The sequence below is a fragment of the Ranitomeya variabilis genome, chromosome 5 (assembly GCF_051348905.1).
Source record: "Ranitomeya variabilis isolate aRanVar5 chromosome 5, aRanVar5.hap1, whole genome shotgun sequence".
NCBI classification, from domain to species: Eukaryota; Metazoa; Chordata; class Amphibia; order Anura; family Dendrobatidae; genus Ranitomeya; species Ranitomeya variabilis.
Window position 1 is genome coordinate 136,526,048 of NC_135236.1, and position 20,987 is coordinate 136,547,034.

General features: G+C 42.6%; 1 protein-coding gene across 4 annotated transcripts in view; it reads left to right on the forward strand.

Moving 5' to 3' along the window:
• LYSMD4 (LysM domain containing 4) overlaps nucleotides 1-20,442 on the forward strand; it is a 33,918-nt gene extending 13,476 nt beyond the window's left edge. For all 4 annotated transcript variants that reach the window (XM_077263375.1, XM_077263374.1, XM_077263373.1 and 1 more), the window contains 2 exons: nucleotides 8,497-8,782; nucleotides 16,306-20,442. In XM_077263375.1, coding sequence (XP_077119490.1) covers nucleotides 8,510-8,782; nucleotides 16,306-16,812 — 780 coding nt within the window. In that variant the 5' untranslated portion in view covers nucleotides 8,497-8,509 and the 3' untranslated portion in view covers nucleotides 16,813-20,442. The remainder of the gene's footprint in view (nucleotides 1-8,496; nucleotides 8,783-16,305) is intronic.
• The last annotated feature ends 545 nt before the right edge of the window (nucleotides 20,443-20,987 follow it).

Below are 20,987 nucleotides of genomic sequence, written 5' to 3' on the forward strand. Positions count from 1 at the left end.
AAATACATTTCTTTATCTAAATAAAAAAAAACAAAACAATAAAAGTACACATATTTAGTATCGCCGCGTCCGTAACGACCCAACCTATAAAACTGCCCCACTAGTTAACCCCTTCAGTAAACACCGTAAGAAAAAAAAAAAAAAAACGAGGCAAAAAACAACGCTTTATTACCATACCGCCGAACAAAAAGTGGAATAACACGCGATCAAAAAGACTGATATAAATATCCATGGTACCGCTGAAAACGTCATCTTGTCCCGCAAAAAACAAGCCGCCATACAACATTATCAGCAAAAAAATAAAAAAGTTATAGTCCTGAGAATAAAGCGATACGAAAATAATTATTTTTTCTATATTTTAGTTTTTATCGTATAAAAGCGCCAAAACATAAAAAAATGATATAAATGAGATATCGCTGTAATCGTACTGACCCGAAGAATAAAACTGCTTTATCAATTTTACCAAACGCGGAACGGTATAAACGCCTCCCCCAAAAGAAATTCATGAATAGCTGGTTTTTGGTCATTCTGCCTCACAAAAATTGGAATAAAAAGCGATCAAAAACGGTCACGTGTCCGAAAATGTTACCAATAAAAACGTCAACTCGTCCCGCAAAAAACAAGACCTCACATGACTCTGTGGAGCAAAATGTGGAAAAATTATAGGTCTCAAAATGTGGAGACGCAAAAACTTTTTTGCTATAAAAAGCGTCGCTGGTTTCACACTTGCGTTTTTGTCTGCAGCGTTTTTTGCACAAAAAAACGCATGCGTTTTTTCCCTATATTTAACATTGAAAACGCATGCGGTTTTTTTGTACGCGTTTGGTCGCGTTTTCAAACGCATGCGTTTTTTTTCTGCATGCGTTCATTTTCAGAAATACAACCTGCAGTATTTTCTTGCGTTTTTAAGCACATGCGTTTGTTTGCGTTAAAAACGCATGCATTTAAACACACTGAAAAGCCACCCACCACCATCAAGGTGATAAAGGGATCCAAACCCTAACCCTAACTCTACCCCTAACCTCACCCCTAACCGTTTAATGAACATTTTCTGACAGTCATAGTGCCACGTATTTCAGTGCCACGTATTTCAGTGCCACGTATTTCAGTGCCACGTGTTTCAGTGCCACGTGTTTCAGTGCCACGTATTTCAGTGCCACGTATCACATATTTCAGTGCCACGTATCACGTATTTCAGTGCCACGTATCACGTATTTCAGTGCCACATATTTTAGTACCACGTATTTCAGTGCCACGTATTTCAGTGCCACGTATTTCAGTGCCACGTATTTTAGTGCCACGTATTTCAGTGCCACGTATTTCAGTGCCACGTATCACGTATTTCAGTGCCACGTATTTCAGTGCCACGTATTTCAGTGCCACGTATTTCAGTGCCACGTATTTCAGTGCCACGTATTTCAGTGCCACGTATTTCAGTGCCACGTATTTCAGTGCCACGTATCACGTATTTCAGTGCCACGTGTTTCAGTGCCACGTATTTAAGTGCCACGTATCACGTATTTCAGTGCCACGTATTTCAGTGCCACGTATTTCAGTGCCACGTATCACGTATTTCAGTGCCACGTATTTCAGTGCCACGTATTTCAGTGCCACGTATTTCAGTGCCACGTATCACATATTTCAGTGCCACGTATTTCAGTGCCACGTATTTCAGTGCCACGTATTTCAGTGCCACGTATTTCAGTGCCACGTATTTCAGTGCCACGTATTTCAGTGCCACGTATCACGTATTTCAGTGCCACGTGTTTCAGTGCCACGTATTTAAGTGCCACGTATCACGTATTTCAGTGCCACGTATTTCAGTGCCACGTATTTCAGTGCCACGTATTTCAGTGCCACGTATTTCAGTCACGTTTAGGGTTAGGGTTAGGGGTAGGGTTAGGGTTAGGGTTAGGGCTAGGGTTGGAGGTAAAGTTAGGGTTGGGGCTAAAGTTAGGGTTGGGGCTAAAGTTAGGGTTAGGGTTTGGATTACATTTACGTTTGGATTAGGGTTGGGATTAGAATTATGGGTGTGTCAGGGCTAGGGGTGTGGTTAGGGTTACCGTTGGGATTAGGGTTAGGGGTGTGTTTGGGTTAGGGTTTCAGGTAGAATTGGGGAGTTTCCACTGTCCAGGCACATCAGGGGCTCTACAAGCGCGACATGGCGTCCAATCTCAATTCCAGCCAATTCTGCGTTGAAAAAGTAAAACAGTGCTCCTTCCCTTCCGAGCTCTCCCGTGCGCCCAAAAAGGGGTTTACCCCAACATATGTGTTATCAGCGTACTCGGGACAAATTGAACAACAACTTCTGGGGTCCAAGTTCTCTTGTTATCCTTAGGAAAATAAAAATTTGGGGGGCTAAAAATCATTTTTGTGGGAAAAAAAAGATGTTTTATTTTCACGGCTCTGCGTTATAAACTGTAGTGAAACACTTGGGGGTTCAAAGTTCTCACAACACATCTAGATAAGTTCCTTGGGAGGTCTAGTTTCCAATATGGGGTCACTTGTGGGGGGTTTGTACTGTTTGGGTACATCAGGGGCTCTGCAAATGCAACGTGACGCCTGCAGACCAATCCATTTAAGGCTGCATTCCAAATGGCGCTCCTTCCCTTCCGAGCTCTGTCATGCACCCAAACAGTGGTTCCCCCCCACATATGGGGTATCAGCGTACTCAGGACAAATTGGACAACAACTTTTGGGGTCTAATTTATCCTGTTACCCTTGTGAAAATACAAAACTGGGGGCTAAAAAATCATTTTTGTGAAAAAAAAAAAGAATTTTTATTTTCACGGCTTTGCGCTATAAACTTTAGTGAAACACTTGGGGGTTCAAAGTTCTCAAAACACATCTAGATAAGTTCTTTGGGAGGTCTAGTTTCCAATATGGGGTCACTTGTGGGGGGTTTGTACTGTTTGGGTACATCAGGGGCTCTGCAAATGCAACGTGACGGCTGCTGACCAATCCATTTAAGTCTGCATTCCAAATGGCGCTCCTTCCCTTCCGAGCTCTGTCATGCGCCCAAACAGTGGTTCCCCCCCACATATGGGGTATCAGCGTACTCAGGACAAATTGGAAAACAAATTTTGGGGTCCAATTTATTCTGTTACCCTTGTAAAAATACAAAGCTGGGTGCTAAAAAATCATTTTTGAGAAAAAAAATAAAAATTATTTTCACGGCTCTGCGTTATAATCTGTAGTGAAACACTTGGGGGTTCAAAGCTCTCAAAACACATCTAGATAAGTTCCTTAGGGGGTCTACTTTCCAAAATGGTGTCACTTGTAGGGAGTTTCAATGTTTAGGCACATCAGGGGCTCTCCAAACGCAACATGGCATCCCATCTCAATTCCAGTCAATTTTGCATTGAAAAGTCAAATGGCGCTCCTTCCCTTCCAAGCTCTGCCATGCGCCCAAACAATGGTTTACACCCACATATGGGGTATCAGCGTACTCAGGACAAATTGCACAACATTTTTTGGGGTCCAATTTCTTCTCTTACCCTTGGGAAAATAAAAAATTGGGGGCGAAAAGATCATTTTTGTGAAAAAATATGATTTTTTATTTTTACGGCTCTGCATTATAAACTTCTGTGAAGCACTTGGTGGGTCAAAGTGCTCACCACACATCAAGATAAGTTCCTTAGGGGGTCTACTTTCCAAAATGGTGTCACTTGTAGGGGGTTTCAGTGTTTAGGCACATCAGGGGCTCTCCAAACGCAACATGGCGTCCCATCTCAATTCCAGTCAATTTTGCATTGAAAAGTCAAATGGCGCTCCTTCCCTTCCAAGCTCTGCCATGCGCCCAAACAATGGTTTACACCCACATATGGGGTAATCAGCGTACTCAGGACAAATTGCACAACATTTTTTGGGGTCCAATTTCTTCTCTTACCCTTGGGAAAATAAAAAATTGGGGGCAAAAAGATCATTTTTGTGAAAAAATATGATTTTTTATTTTTACGGCTCTGCATTATAAACTTCTGTGAAGCACTTGGTGGGTCAAAGTGCTCACCACACATCTAGATAAGTTCCTTAGGGGGTCTACTTTCCAAAATGGTGTCACTTGTAGGGAGTTTCAATGTTTAGGCACATCAGGGGCTCTCCAAACGCAACATGGCGTCCCATCTCAATTCCAGTCAATTTTGCATTGAAAAGTCAAATGGCGCTCCTTCCCTTCCAAGCTCTGCCATGCGCCCAAACAATGGTTTACACCCACATATGGGGTATCAGCGTACTCAGGACAAATTGCACAACATTTTTTGGGGTCCAATTTCTTCTCTTACCCTTGGGAAAATAAAAAATTGGGGGCGAAAAGATCATTTTTGTGAAAAAATATGATTTTTTATTTTTACGGCTCTGCATTATAAACTTCTGTGAAGCACTTGGTGGGTCAAAGTGCTCACCACACATCTAGATAAGTTCCTTTGGGGGTCTACTTTCCAAAATGGTGTCACTTGTAGGGAGTTTCAATGTTTAGGCACATCAGGGGCTCTCCAAACGCAACATGGCGTCCCATCTCAATTCCAGTCAATTTTGCATTGAAAAGTCAAATGGCGCTCCTTCCCTTCCAAGCTCTGCCATGCGCCCAAACAATGGTTTACACCCACATATGGGGTATCATCGTACTCAGGACAAATTGCACAACATTTTTTGGGGTCCAATTTCTTCTCTTACCCTTGGGAAAATAAAAAATTGGGGGCAAAAAGATCATTTTTGTGAAAAAATATGATTTTTTATTTTTACGGCTCTGCATTATAAACTTCTGTGAAGCACTTGGTGGGTCAAAGTGCTCACCACACATCAAGATAAGTTCCTTAGGGGGTCTACTTTCCAAAATGGTGTCACTTGTAGGGGGTTTCAGTGTTTAGGCACATCAGGGGCTCTCCAAACGCAACATGGCGTCCCATCTCAATTCCAGTCAATTTTGCATTGAAAAGTCAAATGGCGCTCCTTTCCTTCCGAGCTCTGCCATACGCCCAAACAGTGGTTTACCCTCACATATGGGGTATCAGCGTACTCAGGACAAATTGTACAACAACTTTGGGGGTCCATTTTCTCCTGTTACCCTTGGTAAAATAAAACAAATTGGAGCTGAAATAAATTGTGTGTGAAAAAAAGTTAAATGCTCATTTTTATTTAAACATTCAAAAAATTCCTGTGAAACACCTGAAGGGTTAATAAACTTCTTGAATGTGGTTTTGAGCACCTTGAGGGGTGCAGTTTTTAGAATGGTGTCACACTTGAGTATTTTCTATCATATAGACCCCTCAAAATGACTTCAAATGAGATGTGGTCCCTAAAAAAAAATGGTGTTGTAAAAATGAGAAATTGCTGGTCAACTTTTAACCCTTATAACTCCGTCACAAAAAAAAATTTTGGTTCCAAAATTGTACTGATGTAAAGTAGACATGTGGGAAATGTTACTTATTAAGTATTTTGCGTGACATATGTCTGTGATTTAAGGGCATAAAAATTCAAAGTTGGAAAATTGCGAAATTTTCAAAATTTTCGCCAAATATTCGTTTTTTTCACAAATAAATGCAAGTTATATCGAATAAATTTTACCACTAACATGAAGTACAATATGTCACGAGAAAACAATGTCAGAATCGCCAAGATCCGTCAAAGCGTTCCAGAGTTATAGCCTCATAAAGGGACAGTGGTCAGAATTGTAAAAATTGGCCCGGTCATTAACGTGCAAACCACCCTTGGGGGTGAAGGGGTTAATGCAGTGGAGGGAAAAAGCCTGCTGCTGTAATATGTTATCATCCAGTGTGAGCGAGGTCTAAAGCTGCAGGACACAAATATCACCGAGGACTTTACACTGAGCGGCTGACACGTACCACAAGGTATGATGTGTAGTCTTGGATCCCGCTTCTTACACCTGTATTATGTATTCCATGAGTCAGCACTTGGAGACTGAAGATCACTGTAGAAAAGCTGCGCTGTTCAGCTTCATTTACTGTTTACATTCAGCAGGAGCTCAGAACAGCTGATCGGTGGCAGTGTCGGCTGCCGGACCTTCAGCAATCTGCTGTTGATAACCTATATTAAGGGTAGTATAGCAACTTGCAAAAAAAGAAAAAAAGGTAGCTATATAAAGCAGGCCTTGTGCACTGAAGGACTATATATATATATATATATATATATATATATATATATATATATATATATATATATATATATATATATATATATATATATATATATATATATATATATATATTCTCTATATATATATATATATATATATATATATATATATTCTCTATATATATATATATATATATATATATATATATATATATATATATATATATATATATATTCTCTCTATATATATATATATATATATATATATATATATTCTATATATATATATTATATTCTATATATTTATAGTTTCTTAGGTGAATTAGTACAAATAACCCATGCCACAAAAAATACAGAAGCATTTAAAAAGTTAAAAACTGCATAACAGTACAATACTGAATACAAGACATAATAAATCACCATGATAAGTGTTGGGGCCACAAATACCCCCGATCTATAAGACATCAAACCCTCTAGCATAGAAAATACAACATATCATATACTGGGTGAAGTGCTAAATGCTACGAAAATATACGAAGGGCCAAGCTCTGTGGACCTTATTATCTTGTATCTTCATATATTGCACAGATTTTTATGGTTTCTTGGTTTCGGTCTTCTATTTAGGTTGGGCTGTTATACACTTTTTAAATGTGTTTAATGCATTTTACGCCACATAGACTATTTGTACTGCCCCGGAGGCTGCGTTTTCTCTGTAACTGGGGCTAATAAATCAGCCCCAGTTACAAAGGAAATAAGATGATAATTGAAATATTGAAAGCCCCATCTTCCACCAAAAGGTCTTTTATTACCTTATGTGGGGGCACAATGTGTAATATAAATAAAAAATAGCAGGTAAAAAAAAGTAAATATAAATGCCACTGTCAAACCAAATCGCTATTAGTAGCACAGCTGCTGTAAATAACAGTATTATTAATAAAAAAAAAAAAAAGCAGCATATAATGGTGACATACAAATGAAGCTCCATCTATCACAAAAGACTAAAAAATTACTTGAATATCCATAAAAAAGTGACTTTATATATGACTGTCGTAGTTGAATTTGGCACGCAGAAGGACTTTGCAAAAAAGAAGAATTTTGTATGTCAGAATTGCTTATTTGCTGATTTTGTCACAGAATATAAGAAACGCTTGACAATATTTTATTTGTTTTTTTTTCTGAACTTGGTGAAAATCTTACCAATAATTTAGCAGAAAACGCAGGATATAATTCCCTCCCATTCTCTTCTACTTTGCTCTGGTAACCGACTGAGGCGTGGGCTTTTTCCCATCTCCCATTGCTGACCGAGCAGTGGGGGGAGGCTCCTTCTGCAGTCATCAGGATTGTTGAAATGGAAGAATATACGATGCCTTAAGGTACCGTCACATTTAGCCACGCTGCAGCGATCTAGACAACGATGCCGATCGCTGCAGCGTCGCTGGAGAGCTGTCACACAGACAGCTCTCCTGCGACCAACGATGCCGGTCCCCGGGTAACCAGGGTAAACATCAGGTTACTAAGCGCAGGGTCGCGCTTAGTAACCCGATGTTTACCCTGGTTACCAGTGCTAATGTAAAAAAAAACAAACACTACATACTCACTGACTGTGAGCGCCGGCCGGAAAGCAGAGCGGTGACGTCACCGTTGTAATCTGCTTTACGGCTGGCCGGCGCTGACAGTGCAGGAAAGCACAGCGCCGGGGGACAGACACCGGAATGTAAGTATGTAGTGTTTTTTGTTTTTTTTTTACATTTACACTGGTAACCAGGGTGAACATCGGGTTTCTTAACGCGGCCCTGCGCTTAGTAACCCGATGTTTACCCTGGTTACCAGTGAAGACATCGCTGAATCGGCGTCACACACACCGATTCAGCGATGTCTGCGGGAGTCCAGCGACGAAATAAAGTTCTGGACTTTCTGCTCCGACCAACGATGGCACAGCAGGATCCTGATCGCTGCTGCGTGTCAAACTCAACGATATCGCTAGCCAAGACGCTGCAACGTCACAGATCGCTAGCGATATCGTTCAGTGTGAAGGTACCTTTAGCCGCTGTGTTTACTTGTTGGTGTGGAGGTGCAGAAAGCAGCCTTACATCCATGAGCGCCTCGTATTTGTCCAGTAGCAGGGAGCCGAACGCGCTCTTCCCACTGTGTCCACACAGCTCCCAGTATAGCTCTCTCCTATCAGTAATAATGAGCACATGGGCTGCAGGTTCTGGACACTTGCCAGGGTTGGCCAGTTGCCTTGTCCTTCAGTGCTGAGGGAGCCCTGCCCGTGTAATATCAGATGTGACTGCCTGAAGCTACGCGATACATTAATTACCCTGCATGTATTAGTATTAAAACAAGAGACTGTCTTATACTATTTCACGTACTGAAACTTTTTCAATAACTTGAGTGCTCTTGCAGGGCTTTTACAACCATGCGTCTGAAAAAGGGTCCTTCTCACTCGTTCCATCCGCCGACCACCATCCATTCATCTCGAGGAAGCCATGTTTACACATTTGCTAATGGCTCTGCAGACCATGACAGCTCCTCAGAAGAAGAACTTGACATTATGGAACTGCGAGCAAGAGGAGGCGAGCTTCACAGACAGAGTGCATCTAGAGAAAAAGTCGGTGACATCGTTCTGTTGGAGCATGCCATTACAGAGAATGACAACCTTAACAAACTGGCACTGCAGTATAGCTGCAAGGTAATAACGTACCGCTGATTTCCCTGTCATAGTCCTCTATACTGGGATAAATGCACTGACTGGGACAGAGAAGGGGGCTAGCATGCTTTTTAAATTAAGTATACTATCAGCCCACCTCAAATACTGCTGTATTCATGTGCCAGCACAGGAAACCTGTCCTCTGTTGAGCAAATGCTGAGGATCTAATCATCCATGTCCCCAGTTGGAGTAGCTAGCTGAGGCTAATTACCTATATTTTGGCTGAGAAACTCCCATAAAGGGAACCTGTCACCCCCAAAATCAAAGGTGAGCTAAGCCCACCAGCATCAGGGGCTTATCTACATCATTCTGTAATGCTGTAGATAAGCTCCCAATGTATCCTGAAAGATGAGAAAAAGAGGTTAGATTATACTCACCCAGGGGCGATTCTGGTCTGATGGGCGTCGCGGTCCAGTCCGGGGCCTCCCATCTTCTTATGATGACGTCCTCTTCTTGTAGTCACGCCACGGCTCCGGCGTACTTTGTCTGCCCTGTTGAGGGCAGAGCAAAGTACTGCAGTGCGCAGGCGCTGGGCCTCTCTGACCTTTCCCGGGGCAGATAAAGTACGCCTGCGCCGGAGCCGCAGCGTGACTACAAGAAGAGGACGTCATCGTAAGAAGATGGGAGGCCCCGGACCGGACCGGGACCGCCCCTGGGTGAGTATAAACTAACCTCTTTTTCTCATCTTTCAGGATACATCGGGGGCATATCTACAGCATTACAAAATGCTGTAGACAAGCCCCTGATGCCGGTGGGCTTAGCTCACCTTCGATTTTGGGGGTGATAGGTTCCCTTTAAGGCGGCCATACACATCAGCTCAACCTGCTGTTTTTGTCAGGATCAGCCAAACTTTAGTTAAATTTCAACATGACCTGACCTTTTGTTTCTCCAGGAAATAAGTGGCTGCATCGGTGGCTGCGAGCGGTTTATTCCCTGCTCCGAATTGGAGTATGCTCGGCAGTGTATGGGGAAAGTGTGACAGGAATAGTTGTTGGACGACACCTCACTATGGTGTATTGCCATCTTATAGTAGCTGGCAGTAGAAGTTAATGGTGGGATCGACAGACTGCTTAATATATATGGGGGCCTCCCGACTCTCCCCAACAGATGATATATTGGAGATAAGGGTCACATAGTTTGAATTATAACACCCGACCCTATTGTACTATAGCAGAGAAGCTGCTGCCAGAGCTGTTCAGCAGTGGGTTTCTGCTCTCACCCCCAAAAAGGAAAATGGACTGATGCAAAAGTTTGGGCACCCTGCATGGTTAGCACCAAGTTGAACCCCCTTTTGAAAGTATCAGAGATTGTAAACTTTTTGTAGCCAGACAAGAGTTTTTAAGTTCTTGTTTGAGGGATTTTCATCTATTCATTCTTGGAAAAGTTCTGTGAGATTCCTGGTTTATCTTGCATGCACTGCTATTCTGAGGTCTAGCCACAGATTTTCAATGATGTTCAGATCAGGGGACTGTGAGGGCCATTGTAAAACCCTTAAAAGGCGCAACCTGAAGTAGTCTATTGTGAATTTTGTCGTGTGTTTAGGATCATTATCAATTTGTAAAAGCTATCCTACTTTCAACTTCAGTTTTTTTACAGGTGGTATTATGTTTCCATCATTTAGTGATGAGCGAGCGTGTTCGGATATCATGTTATTCAAGCATGCTCGTGTGTTATCCGAGTATCTCGGGCATGCTTGAGTAATATGTTCGAGTCCCCGCAGCTGCATGATTCGCGGCTGTTAAACATCCGCAACGGATGCGGGCATTGCCTGTTTGAACATATTTCTCGAGCCAGCTGAAGATAGTCGGATAACACATGAGCATGCTAAGATAACACGATATCCGAGCACGCTCAATCATCACTAGTTTTCTTCTGAGGACTATGCAATGAAGGCCATATTTGTGCAGGTGCCTCTGAACAGTAGAACAGTGTACCACAACTCCAGAGTCTGATAAATCTTTCTGAAGATCCTTTGCAGTCAAGCAGGGGCTCCAATTTGCCTCTCTAGCAATCCTACCAGAAGCTCTCACTGAAATTTTGCTTGGTCTTCCAGACCTTATCTTGACCTCCACTGTTCCTGTTAACTGCCATTTCTTAATTACATTTTGAACTGAGGAAAGAACAACTTGAAAACTCTGTTATCTTCTTACAGCCTTCTGCTTTGTGGACCTCCACCATTTTCATTTTCAGAGTGCTAGGCAGCTGCTTAGAAGAACCAATGGCTGTTGTTTTTTGGCACAAGGTTAGAGGAGGCTGGGTTTTTTGAAAGCTGGGAAATTTGCATCACCTGACCTTTCCTAATGATGGTGAACAAGCCATGACCCTAACAGGCTAATTAACCCCTTCCCGACCTGTGACAGCGTATGCGTCATGAAAGTCGGTGCCAATCCGACCTGTGACGCATATGCTGTGCCACAGAATGATCGCGTTCCTGCAGGCCGGGTGAAAGGGGTTAACTCCAATTTCACCCGACCTACAGGGACAGGGGGAGTGGTACTTCAGCCCAGGGGGGGTGGCTTCGCCCCCCCCATGGCTACGATTGCTCTGATTGGCTGTTCAACTTTCAACAGCCAATCAGAGCAATCTGTAATATTTCACCTATGAAAATTGGTGAAATATTACAATCCAGCCATGGCCGATGCTGCAATAGCATCAGCCATGGCTGGAGACCCCAATCTGGCCCCCCCACCAACTGACGGCGGCGATCTGCAGCCGCAGTCAGTGTTCCCTACCCCTCCGTCCTGTCCTAAGCGCCTTCCTCTCCCTTACGCCCGTCCCCCTAGGTTCTATCACAGCGATCAAAATAAAAAAATAGTAAATAAACCCCCCCTTTATCACCCCCATAGGTAGGGACAATAATAAAATACTGAAAATATGTGGGTAAATATATTTTTATTAAAGAGAAGAGAATTTTACAAGAAAAACAGTAGTTGAAAACTACGACAATGATCAAAGTACTTTTTCTTATAATATACAATTCGAGAAGAGTAACACAAAAAACACTCGTTCACAAACCTTGCATAAATCTTACATAAAAGAAAGAAACACTCGTTCACAAACCTTGCATAAATCTTACATAAAAGAAAGAAAAACAAAACGGTAACTTTAACATATAAGCAATAACTCCTTGCCCCCGCAACAGGCGAGGACTTTCATTACCGTGAATAAAAGAAAGCATACCTAAAAAAAATACTGAAAATATATTTATTTTTGTTTTTCCGTTAGGGGTAGGGTTAGGGTTGCACTTAGGGCTAGGGTTGCACTTAGGGCTAGGGTTGCACTTAGGGCTAGGGTTGCACTTAGGGCTAGGGTTGCACTTAGGGCTAGGGTTGCACTTAGGGTTAGAATTAGGGTTAGGGTTAGAATTAGGCTATGTGCACACGGTGCGGATTTGGCTGTGGATCCGTAGCGGATTGGTCTCTGCGGATTCGTAGCAGTTTTCCATCACGTTTATAGTACCACGTAAACCTATGGAAAACCAAATCCGCTGTGCCCATGGTGCGGAAAATACAGCACGGAAACGCTGCATTGTATTTTCCGCAGCATGTCAATTCTTTGGGCGGATTCCGCAGCGTTTTACACCTGCTCCATAATAGGAATCCGCAGGTGAAATCCACACAAAAAACACTGGAAATCCGCAGTAAATCCGCAGGTAAAGCGCAGTGCGTTTTACCTGCAGATTTTTCAAAAACGGTGCGGAAAAATCCGCACACAAATCCGCAACGTGGGCACATAGCCTTAGGGTTAGGGGTGGAATTAGAGTTAGGGTTGGAATTAGGGTTAAGACTAGGGTTAGGGGTGTTTGCGGTTAGGGTTGGGATTAGGGTTAGGGGTGTGTTGGGGTTAGTGTTGGAGTTAGAATTGAGGGGTTTCCACTGTTTAGGCACATCAGGGGGTCTCCAAACGCGACATGGCGCCACCATTGACTCCAGCCAATCTTGCGTTGAAAAAGTCAAAGGGTGCTCTCCCCCTTCCGAGCCCCGACGTGTGCCCAAAAAATTATTTTTGAGGAAAGAAAAATGTTTTTTTTATTTTCACAGCTCTGCGTTATAAACATGTGGGTTTGTGGGTTCAAAGTGCTCACCACACATCTAGATAAGTTCCTTTAGGGGTCTAGTTTCCAAAATGGGGTCACTTGTGGGGGGGTTTCTACTGTTTAGGCACACCAGGGGCTCTGCAAATGCAATGTGATGCCCGCAGAGCATTCCATCAAAGTCTGCATTTCAAAACGTCACTACTTCACTTCCGAGTCCCGGCATGTGCCCAAACAGTGGTATACCCCCACATATGGAGTATCAGCGTACTCAGGAGAAACTGGACAACAACTTTTGGGGTCAAATTTCTCCTGTTACCTTTGGGAATATAAAAAATTCCAGGCTAAAAAATCATTTTTGAGGAAAGAAAAATTATTTTTTATTTTCACGGCTCTGCGTTATAAACTTCTGTGAAGCACCTGGGGGTTTAAAGTGCTCACTATGCATCTAGATAAGTTCCTTGGGGGGTCTAGTTTCCAAAATGGGGTAACTTGTGGGGGAGCTCCAATGTTTAGGCACACAGGGGCTCTCCAAACGCGACATGGTGTCCGATAATGATTGGAGCTAATTTTCCATTCAAAAAGTCAAATGGCGCGCCTTCCCTACCAAGCCTTGCCGTGCGCCCAAACAGTGGTTTACCCCCACATATGAGGTATCGGCGTACTCAGGAGAAATTGCCCAACAAATTTTAGGATCCATTTTATCCTATTGCCCATATGAAAATGAAAAATATTGAGGCTAAAATAAATTTTTTATGAAAAAAAAAAAGCACTTTTTCATTTTTACGGATCAATTTGTGAAGCACCTGAGGGTTTAAAGTGCTCACTATGCATCTAGATAAGTTCCTTGGGGGGGTCTAGTTTCCGAAATGGGGTCACTTGTGGGGGATCTTCAATGTTTAGGCACACAGGGGCTCTCCAAACGCGACATGGTGTCCGCTAAAGATTGGAGCCAAATTTTCATTCAAAAAGTCAAATGGCGCTCCTTCCCTTCCGAGCCCTGCCGTGCGCCCAAACAGTGGTTTACCCCCACATATGAGGTATCAGCGTACTCAGAACAAATTGGACAACAACTTTCGTGGTCCAGTTTCTCCTGTTACCCTTGGGAAAATAAAAAAATTGTTGCTAAAAGATCATTTTTGTGACTAAAAAGTTAAATGTTCATTTTTTCCTTCCATGTTGCTTCTGCTGCTGTGAAACACCTGAAGGGTTAACAAACTTAAAAGGATAAAAACACAAGGTGCTCCCAGGGGGATACACTAGAGAGCTGCAGGTGCCTAGACAGCTACTGTGCTAAATCTGTCATGTGGTAAAAGAAAACAATGAAAATGGATTAAGACACCGCGCTAACTAGATATAGACACAATCAGAGGAGTGGGCAAGCATATAACTAGAACTGTAGATGGAAGATAACCAGCAGTGGAGGCAGCCTGTATAGGAATGGCCGCAACCACCAGCAGCAATAACAACAGTAAAAAAGGCGTAGCACAATGAGGGTATCAAAATGCTAATAAATAGATGCTCACAGAGCCAGCAAAAATGCCTCCTGTTACCGCAGTATTAAATGTACGAGAGAAATGTCAAAAAGAGAATATAAATGTGTGGCAGATATATAAAAATAAAATAATAATTAAAAGACCGCACACTTACTGGTTGTGGTATGACTGCAGTGGAGGTGCTGGCGCTGTGCTGAGGTACATAGGAGCGGGATCACCAGCGGTCCGGGTATCTGGAAATAAGAAGTCCGAAAAGGCAGTGTGGGGCGGCAGAGACACCTGCTGGTGTGGGCAGCGTCCTCCCTGGTAAGTGCTCAGCCGCCGCGCGCCTGGAACGCCGCTGGCTGGCACACGTGGGCCGGAAAAAAGCTTCTGCAAAGAGCAGTGGAAGAGAGGGGGGCGGCGTATTCTGGGTGACGTCACCTAGATAGAAGGGGTAAGGAGCAAAGGACGGATGTAGTTGTAGTTTTTAGAATGGTGTCACTTTTGGGTATTTTCAGCCATATAGAACCCTCAAACTGACTTCAAATGTGAGGTGGTCCCTAAAAAAAAATGGTTTTGTAAATTTTGTTGTAAAAATGAGAAATCACTGGTCAAATTTTAACCCTTATAACTTCCTAGCAAAAAAAATTTTGTTTCCAAAATTGTGCTGATGTAAAGTACATATGTGGGAAATGTTATTTATTAACTATTTTGAGTCACATAACTCTCTGGTTTAACAGAATAAAAATTCAAAATGTGAAAACTGCGAAATTTTTGCCAAATTTCTGTTTTTTCACAAATAAATGCAGAAATTATCGACCTAAATTTTTACCACTATCATGAAGCCCAATATGTCACGAAAAAACAATCTCCGAATCGCTAGGATCCGTTGAAGCGTTCCTGAGTTATTACCTCATAAAGGGACACTGGTCAGAATTGCAAAAAACGGCAAGGTCATTAAGGTCAATATAGGCTGGGTCATGAAGGGGTTAAGGTCTGAAACCTTGGTCAAAGTTATGTGAGCGCACACTTCTCTAAGGGTGCCCAAACTTCTGCATCAGCCCATTTTCCTTTTTGTAATTTTTAAATAGTAAAAGATGAAAAAATATATAGATTTTTTGGCCTAAAATACAAAGGAAATGTGTCCTTTTTATCTTTAGGCCTTTTAATCTTCAGCTTGCTTAACTGTTCACAATAACAGTAATTTTAATCAGGGAGGCCCAAACTTTTACATGCCACTGTATATGTATGACCAGCTTTAAGGCCCCCATATGCGTTCGAGAAGTCTATGAAACCTGACAATCTATTTTTTGGTTGGGATCATCCAACTATCTGTGTTTGGGAGTTTCCTACCTCTTTCCTAAAAGATTGTCGGAGGAGCTCTGGATTGGTCATTTATACTTTAGTCGCTCCATCCTGTTGTGCGGCCGGCAGATAAGCTGCTGTTGGTCCTGGCACTATATTATTCCTTCCCCCATAGAGAAGACAGGAACTCTGTGTGTTACTGTTTATGGGGGAAGACTGGAGAGATACAGAAGTATACAAAATTGTTGGTACCCTTCTGTTAACCCCTTTACCCCCTCGCCAGTTTTCAATTTAATGACCAGGCTAATTTTTCTTCAATTCTGACCACTGTCTCTTTGAGGCAATAACCCTGGAACGCTTCTACGGATCCCACTGATTGAGGTTTTTGCATGACTTATTGTACTTCATGGTAGAAAATACACCTTAAAATCGGTTGTACAGTTTCTTCTGAGTACTCCAATACCCCATATGCGGTCAAACTACTTTTGAGGCACAATGTAAAGTGCCATACCATATTGGAGGAATTGCTATTTATTTCTACACCTTACAGAGAGAGCTTTGTAAGGAAAACTCCTATTAAATTGCAGTGATTTTCGTCATTGCCTGTGTGAATGTAACTGTATTGGCATCACAGTTTCTTTGTCCCGCTGCATTCACCCTCCTGGTTAATATGTATTTTCCTTCTATAGGTTTCTGACATTAAGAGGATAAACAAGTTATTAACAGAGCAGGACATGTACGCCTTAAAGACCATCAAGATTCCAGTCAAGGTTCATGGCTTTCTAACAGAGCGGCACAAGGACACTAATACACAAAACGGCCAATCAGCAGATTGTATAGACCTTGTCATTGAATCTGGCGACGAGGCATCGGTCACCCGGATGGAAACCCAGAACATAACTCAGTACTTCCGGGAAATAGACCAGAACATTGAGGCTGCAGCGCAGAACCAGGAGCTGTTCAGTGAATCATTGGACCTCGGTACCAGCAGCCATCTGCTCTCTGCCGGCCCGAGGAACAAAGACCCCAATCTAGGAGCAGATTGGGGCATCCGATGGTGGAATGCTGTTGTCATTATGCTTTTAATTGGGATTGTGCTGCCAGTATTTTATATCCTTTACTATGAAACATGGAAAGGCCCAGAGAGATCAGCGTTTGGCAATTTCACAATAAACAGTACAGCAGCAGAGACTTAGCAGATCAGATGCCAAGACCCTTCCAGTAGGCACAGAGACAGGAGGGTAAAGTGTGAAGGGTGAAGGAGGAACAGTTTCTTTAGTCTTAACAGGAACAAGCTGCTCACTACCATATGTCAGTGTTTGCTGGGGGGATAAATACCCCTGGAGCACTCATCAGGTTTTAGGTTGGTTTGTTTGTTGATTTATGTCATATTAACGAAAATGCAAACTGCTTTCTGATGGGCTCCTCTCCTGTACCTCTTGGTCTTGCCAAACAATGTTCACGCAGGAGCCAACTTTGAGAAGTCAGGACTGTCCAATGCTGCGAGTAGTTAGGAGCTGCTACATTCCCCTGTTATTTCCTGATCATATAGACTAGATAAGCTCTGCCTTCCCCATTTCTTTTATGGTAGTGTTTTGCTTTGGCAAATCATTTTATTTCAACCTTGGTGATGCTAGTATTTGTAATAAGAACATTACAGCAGCGTTATCCCCCGGTTCCAGACCTGACACAGAGGAATTGCAGGACGGGGTTGTTCACAATGCGGTTTTGTGTGATTAAACCTAAAACTATCAGAGAATAATTATGTACTTCTGGCCGCAGAAGTAAAATAAGACCTTGTTTAAAAAAAAAAAAATGTTTAAAAAAAAAAAAAATCTGAAAAATGTCCTGTATGAAGCTCATAATGGTTTACCTAATGCCTTGTTTGTGTCTTCAGTGTGCTAGAAACGCTGGGGCACCCTCCCTCACTGCCTTGTCTCCGTGAGTTGTCAGGACACGGTAGATGAAAGTGTATTGTATTTCTCAAGGAAATGACTATAGAAGCTATTTGCTGGTCGCCCCCCCCCTATGGGAATGATTAATAAAGGCGATGCCTAGTCCAGGGACTGACAGAGGACTTCATGTGAACCTTGTATTCCTGTTTCTAATACAGGTAGGCACAGAGGTCAGATCCCCTTTCTGCTGTGGCGTACACTTTATTTGCATTTTTGCCCTATTATTGGCTGTTGTATGTTTAGTGGCTACAACTACATGGCCTAAACTAAAGACAATCTCTTTTGGTCCCGGCTATACATCAGGACTGCACATTTGGTCACTTTGCAGCAGGCAGTTTGCATCTGTCCTCTGTATTGAATATGTCGTAAGGATCAGAGCTTTGCTGCAGGAACTTGTACAGTATTCTGGAGTTTGTTTTTACAGGGAGATTTGGAAATTTTGCATTAAAAGTTACATTTTTTCTTCCATGTTTCCAGGGCATGACAACCCATTACAGGCTCTCAGAGATGGCAAGACCTCATTTTTTTTACTACATTCGCCTCATATTTCATATACTCGTACATAAAGGAGATGAAAGAACATTTTTCATCTCTTCCAATAAATTTGAGCTGCTTGTGATCGAAGAGGGAGCTAGAAGAGCAGCCATCTAGTAGTCTGGCTTTAGGACCCAAATTGACAGCAGGGCTGTGGAGTCGGTAAGCCAAACCACCCACTCTGACTCCCACTCCTCAATTTCCCTGACTGCTGACTTCACGACTCCAACTCCACAGCCCTGGTCACTACTGAGCTGGAACATAAAGTGCAGCACCCATTCATCTCATCTATGACCCCACAGCACTGGTCACTACTGAGCCTGTACATAAAGTGCAGCACCCATTCATCTCATCTACGACCCCACAGCACTGGTCACTACTGAGCATGTACATAAAGTGCAGCACAGATTCATCTCATCTATGACCCCATAGCACTGGTCACTACTGAGCCTGTACATAAAGTGCAGCACAGATTCATCTCATGTACGACCCCACAGCACTGGTCACTTCTGAGCATGTACATAAAGTGCAGCACAGATTCATCTCCACTAAAAGCTTAGATCAGGAACAGAACAGACATTTATAGGACATTTCAGAACTTTCCCAAATTATGAAAACATTTACAGCACATCCTGTACTGAACCCAACTTATTATATAGTTTCAGAGTCAGTCCAGTTTTTACCGACGCCACCTCTGACTCCACCAAAATGGACACCGATATGATGTTCCTACTTTTTTGTGCACTTTTCCATGTCTATGACATTCAGTAGCTGTAGTTGACAGAAAGACAATAGGAAGGTGGACATGCCAGGTCGCTTCAAAATATTATGACCAGTATGAAGAACTTAATGGGTATCTGTCAGTAAGGCCATGTTCAGTATTTTACCCCAGGATTTGTAAGCCAAAACCAGGAGTGGGTGATAAATACAGAAGTGGTGCATATGTTTCTATTATACTTTTCCTCTAATTGTTCCACTTCTGGTTTTGACTTACAAATACTGATGTAAAAGAGTGACCTCTGTCTAAAACTTTCACTAAGCAAGAAGTATCACAGAATAACATAGGAGAAACCTCTCCAATGATTGGTCTTTAGAAATGTGGAGACAAAGGATTGCTGCATGAAGAGGAGCTGAGGACTGCAAGTGCACTGATTTGCCCTCAGTTGCACTTGCGGATCTAATATAAAATACAAATTTTGGTGTGATACAGTACTGGAGGGCAGTGAAATGGTTAACATTGCATATATTTCATCCTGTGCTACCTCTGGTTTCCTAGTGAAAGTCTTGGCCTCCTGAAGACTTCCCGGATTACCATCACCATGAATAGGAGGAGCTTTGTGATATTTTTTTCATCCATAAAAATTATTGCTGAAACACTGATGAAATTTGGAAACAAAACACTGATGAAACTCAGGCTACGTTTTTGTGCCTGTGAAAAATCACAGATATCTGAATGAGGTCTAACGGACAGTTTCCCTGTAAAGCAGAAGTTGCATTACATCCTGAAGTTCCGGGGTTGTTCTAGATGTGACTGCATGTCCTGGGATCGGCCCTCAAACATTTATCCCAATGAATGGCTCAAAACTCTCAAGAAAGATATATATCTTGGTACCGTGTTAGCCAGTAGATAGAAAACTATTTTTCAGTTAGCCATTAAAAGGTATCAACCACTGAGGATTCTAAATATTTTTCAAAACTCTCAGACACTTTCCTTGGTTTCTCTAATTCCATGTACCTTGTCCCTTCATCACCTTTAACAAAGAGCATGTACTATTAGTAGTACTAATGTACTGGCTATAGTATTTGTTTTATTCATGCCATCTCAACATAAAGACGTATTTCAATGTACCGAAATTAGGTGATAGGTGAGAAATTGGTGCAGGTCCCACCACTGTAATACCTTCTCGGAGCCAGAACGGCTGACTTACCACCAAGGCCAGGCTTGAATGGATAGGTCAGTCATGCATGCGCCATTCTGCTTCTTGTCTATAGAACTGCTGCTGACAGGTGTGCCGGCGTGTTCTCCTCTGAGAGTTTCCTACCCCAGCGCAGAGAATTTATTGGTAGTGGAATTGTCCTTCCATGAAGCTGCACGATGAACTCCTCAGGGAAAGATCCAGCGCAGGGAAATCTGCATTTCTGGTGTCACATGTTACCTTACAGATCATCTCAGAGTACGGTACATTTCATCATACTCCACTGTGCTGACTACATTTTTATACGTCCGCGTGTACATCGGCATCACGCCTGCTGAGAGCACAGCTCCTCAGAAGATATTGTTTACGATACTGCAAATAAAATAACCATTTCTTCTGTGAAGGAAAAAAAATACAACAATTTGTGTATGATTTGTATGGGGGGGGGGGACTAAAATATACAGAATTTCTGTGCAAACCGAAGCTGTAGCTATTTATTTACTTACACTGTATCGTCGGGTCAGTCAGCCAGAAAAGCATCAGGTCATTTCTGTTTTTCACTCTATGAGAAATAATTTCACAAAATAGGAGCAAACAAACCCACCCTGAGCGCCAGGAGAGGCGCAGGTATCGGCACATGTGTAGACTGAAGATGGCTGCAGTGTCTCTGGAAGTCCAATCATTATCGGAACTTTTTTTTTCTTCTGTTTGATAAAGCTTCATTCCAGTGTTGTTGTTTTTCAGTTCTGGAGTGGCGCTTAAATCTAAGCCCCCTGCCCCTCGTCATATGCCCCTTCACCATGACCGCACCGCACATGAGAGATGGCATCCGCCCCCAGTAACAGGAAACCTGCAGTAGAGATAAAAGAATGGGGCGGCCACTCTCTCCTCAGTTTGGTTTCCTGTTCCTGCAGGTGGACGCCTGTGGCAGAGCTCCTACCTCCGGAGGGATACCCCTCTGATGAT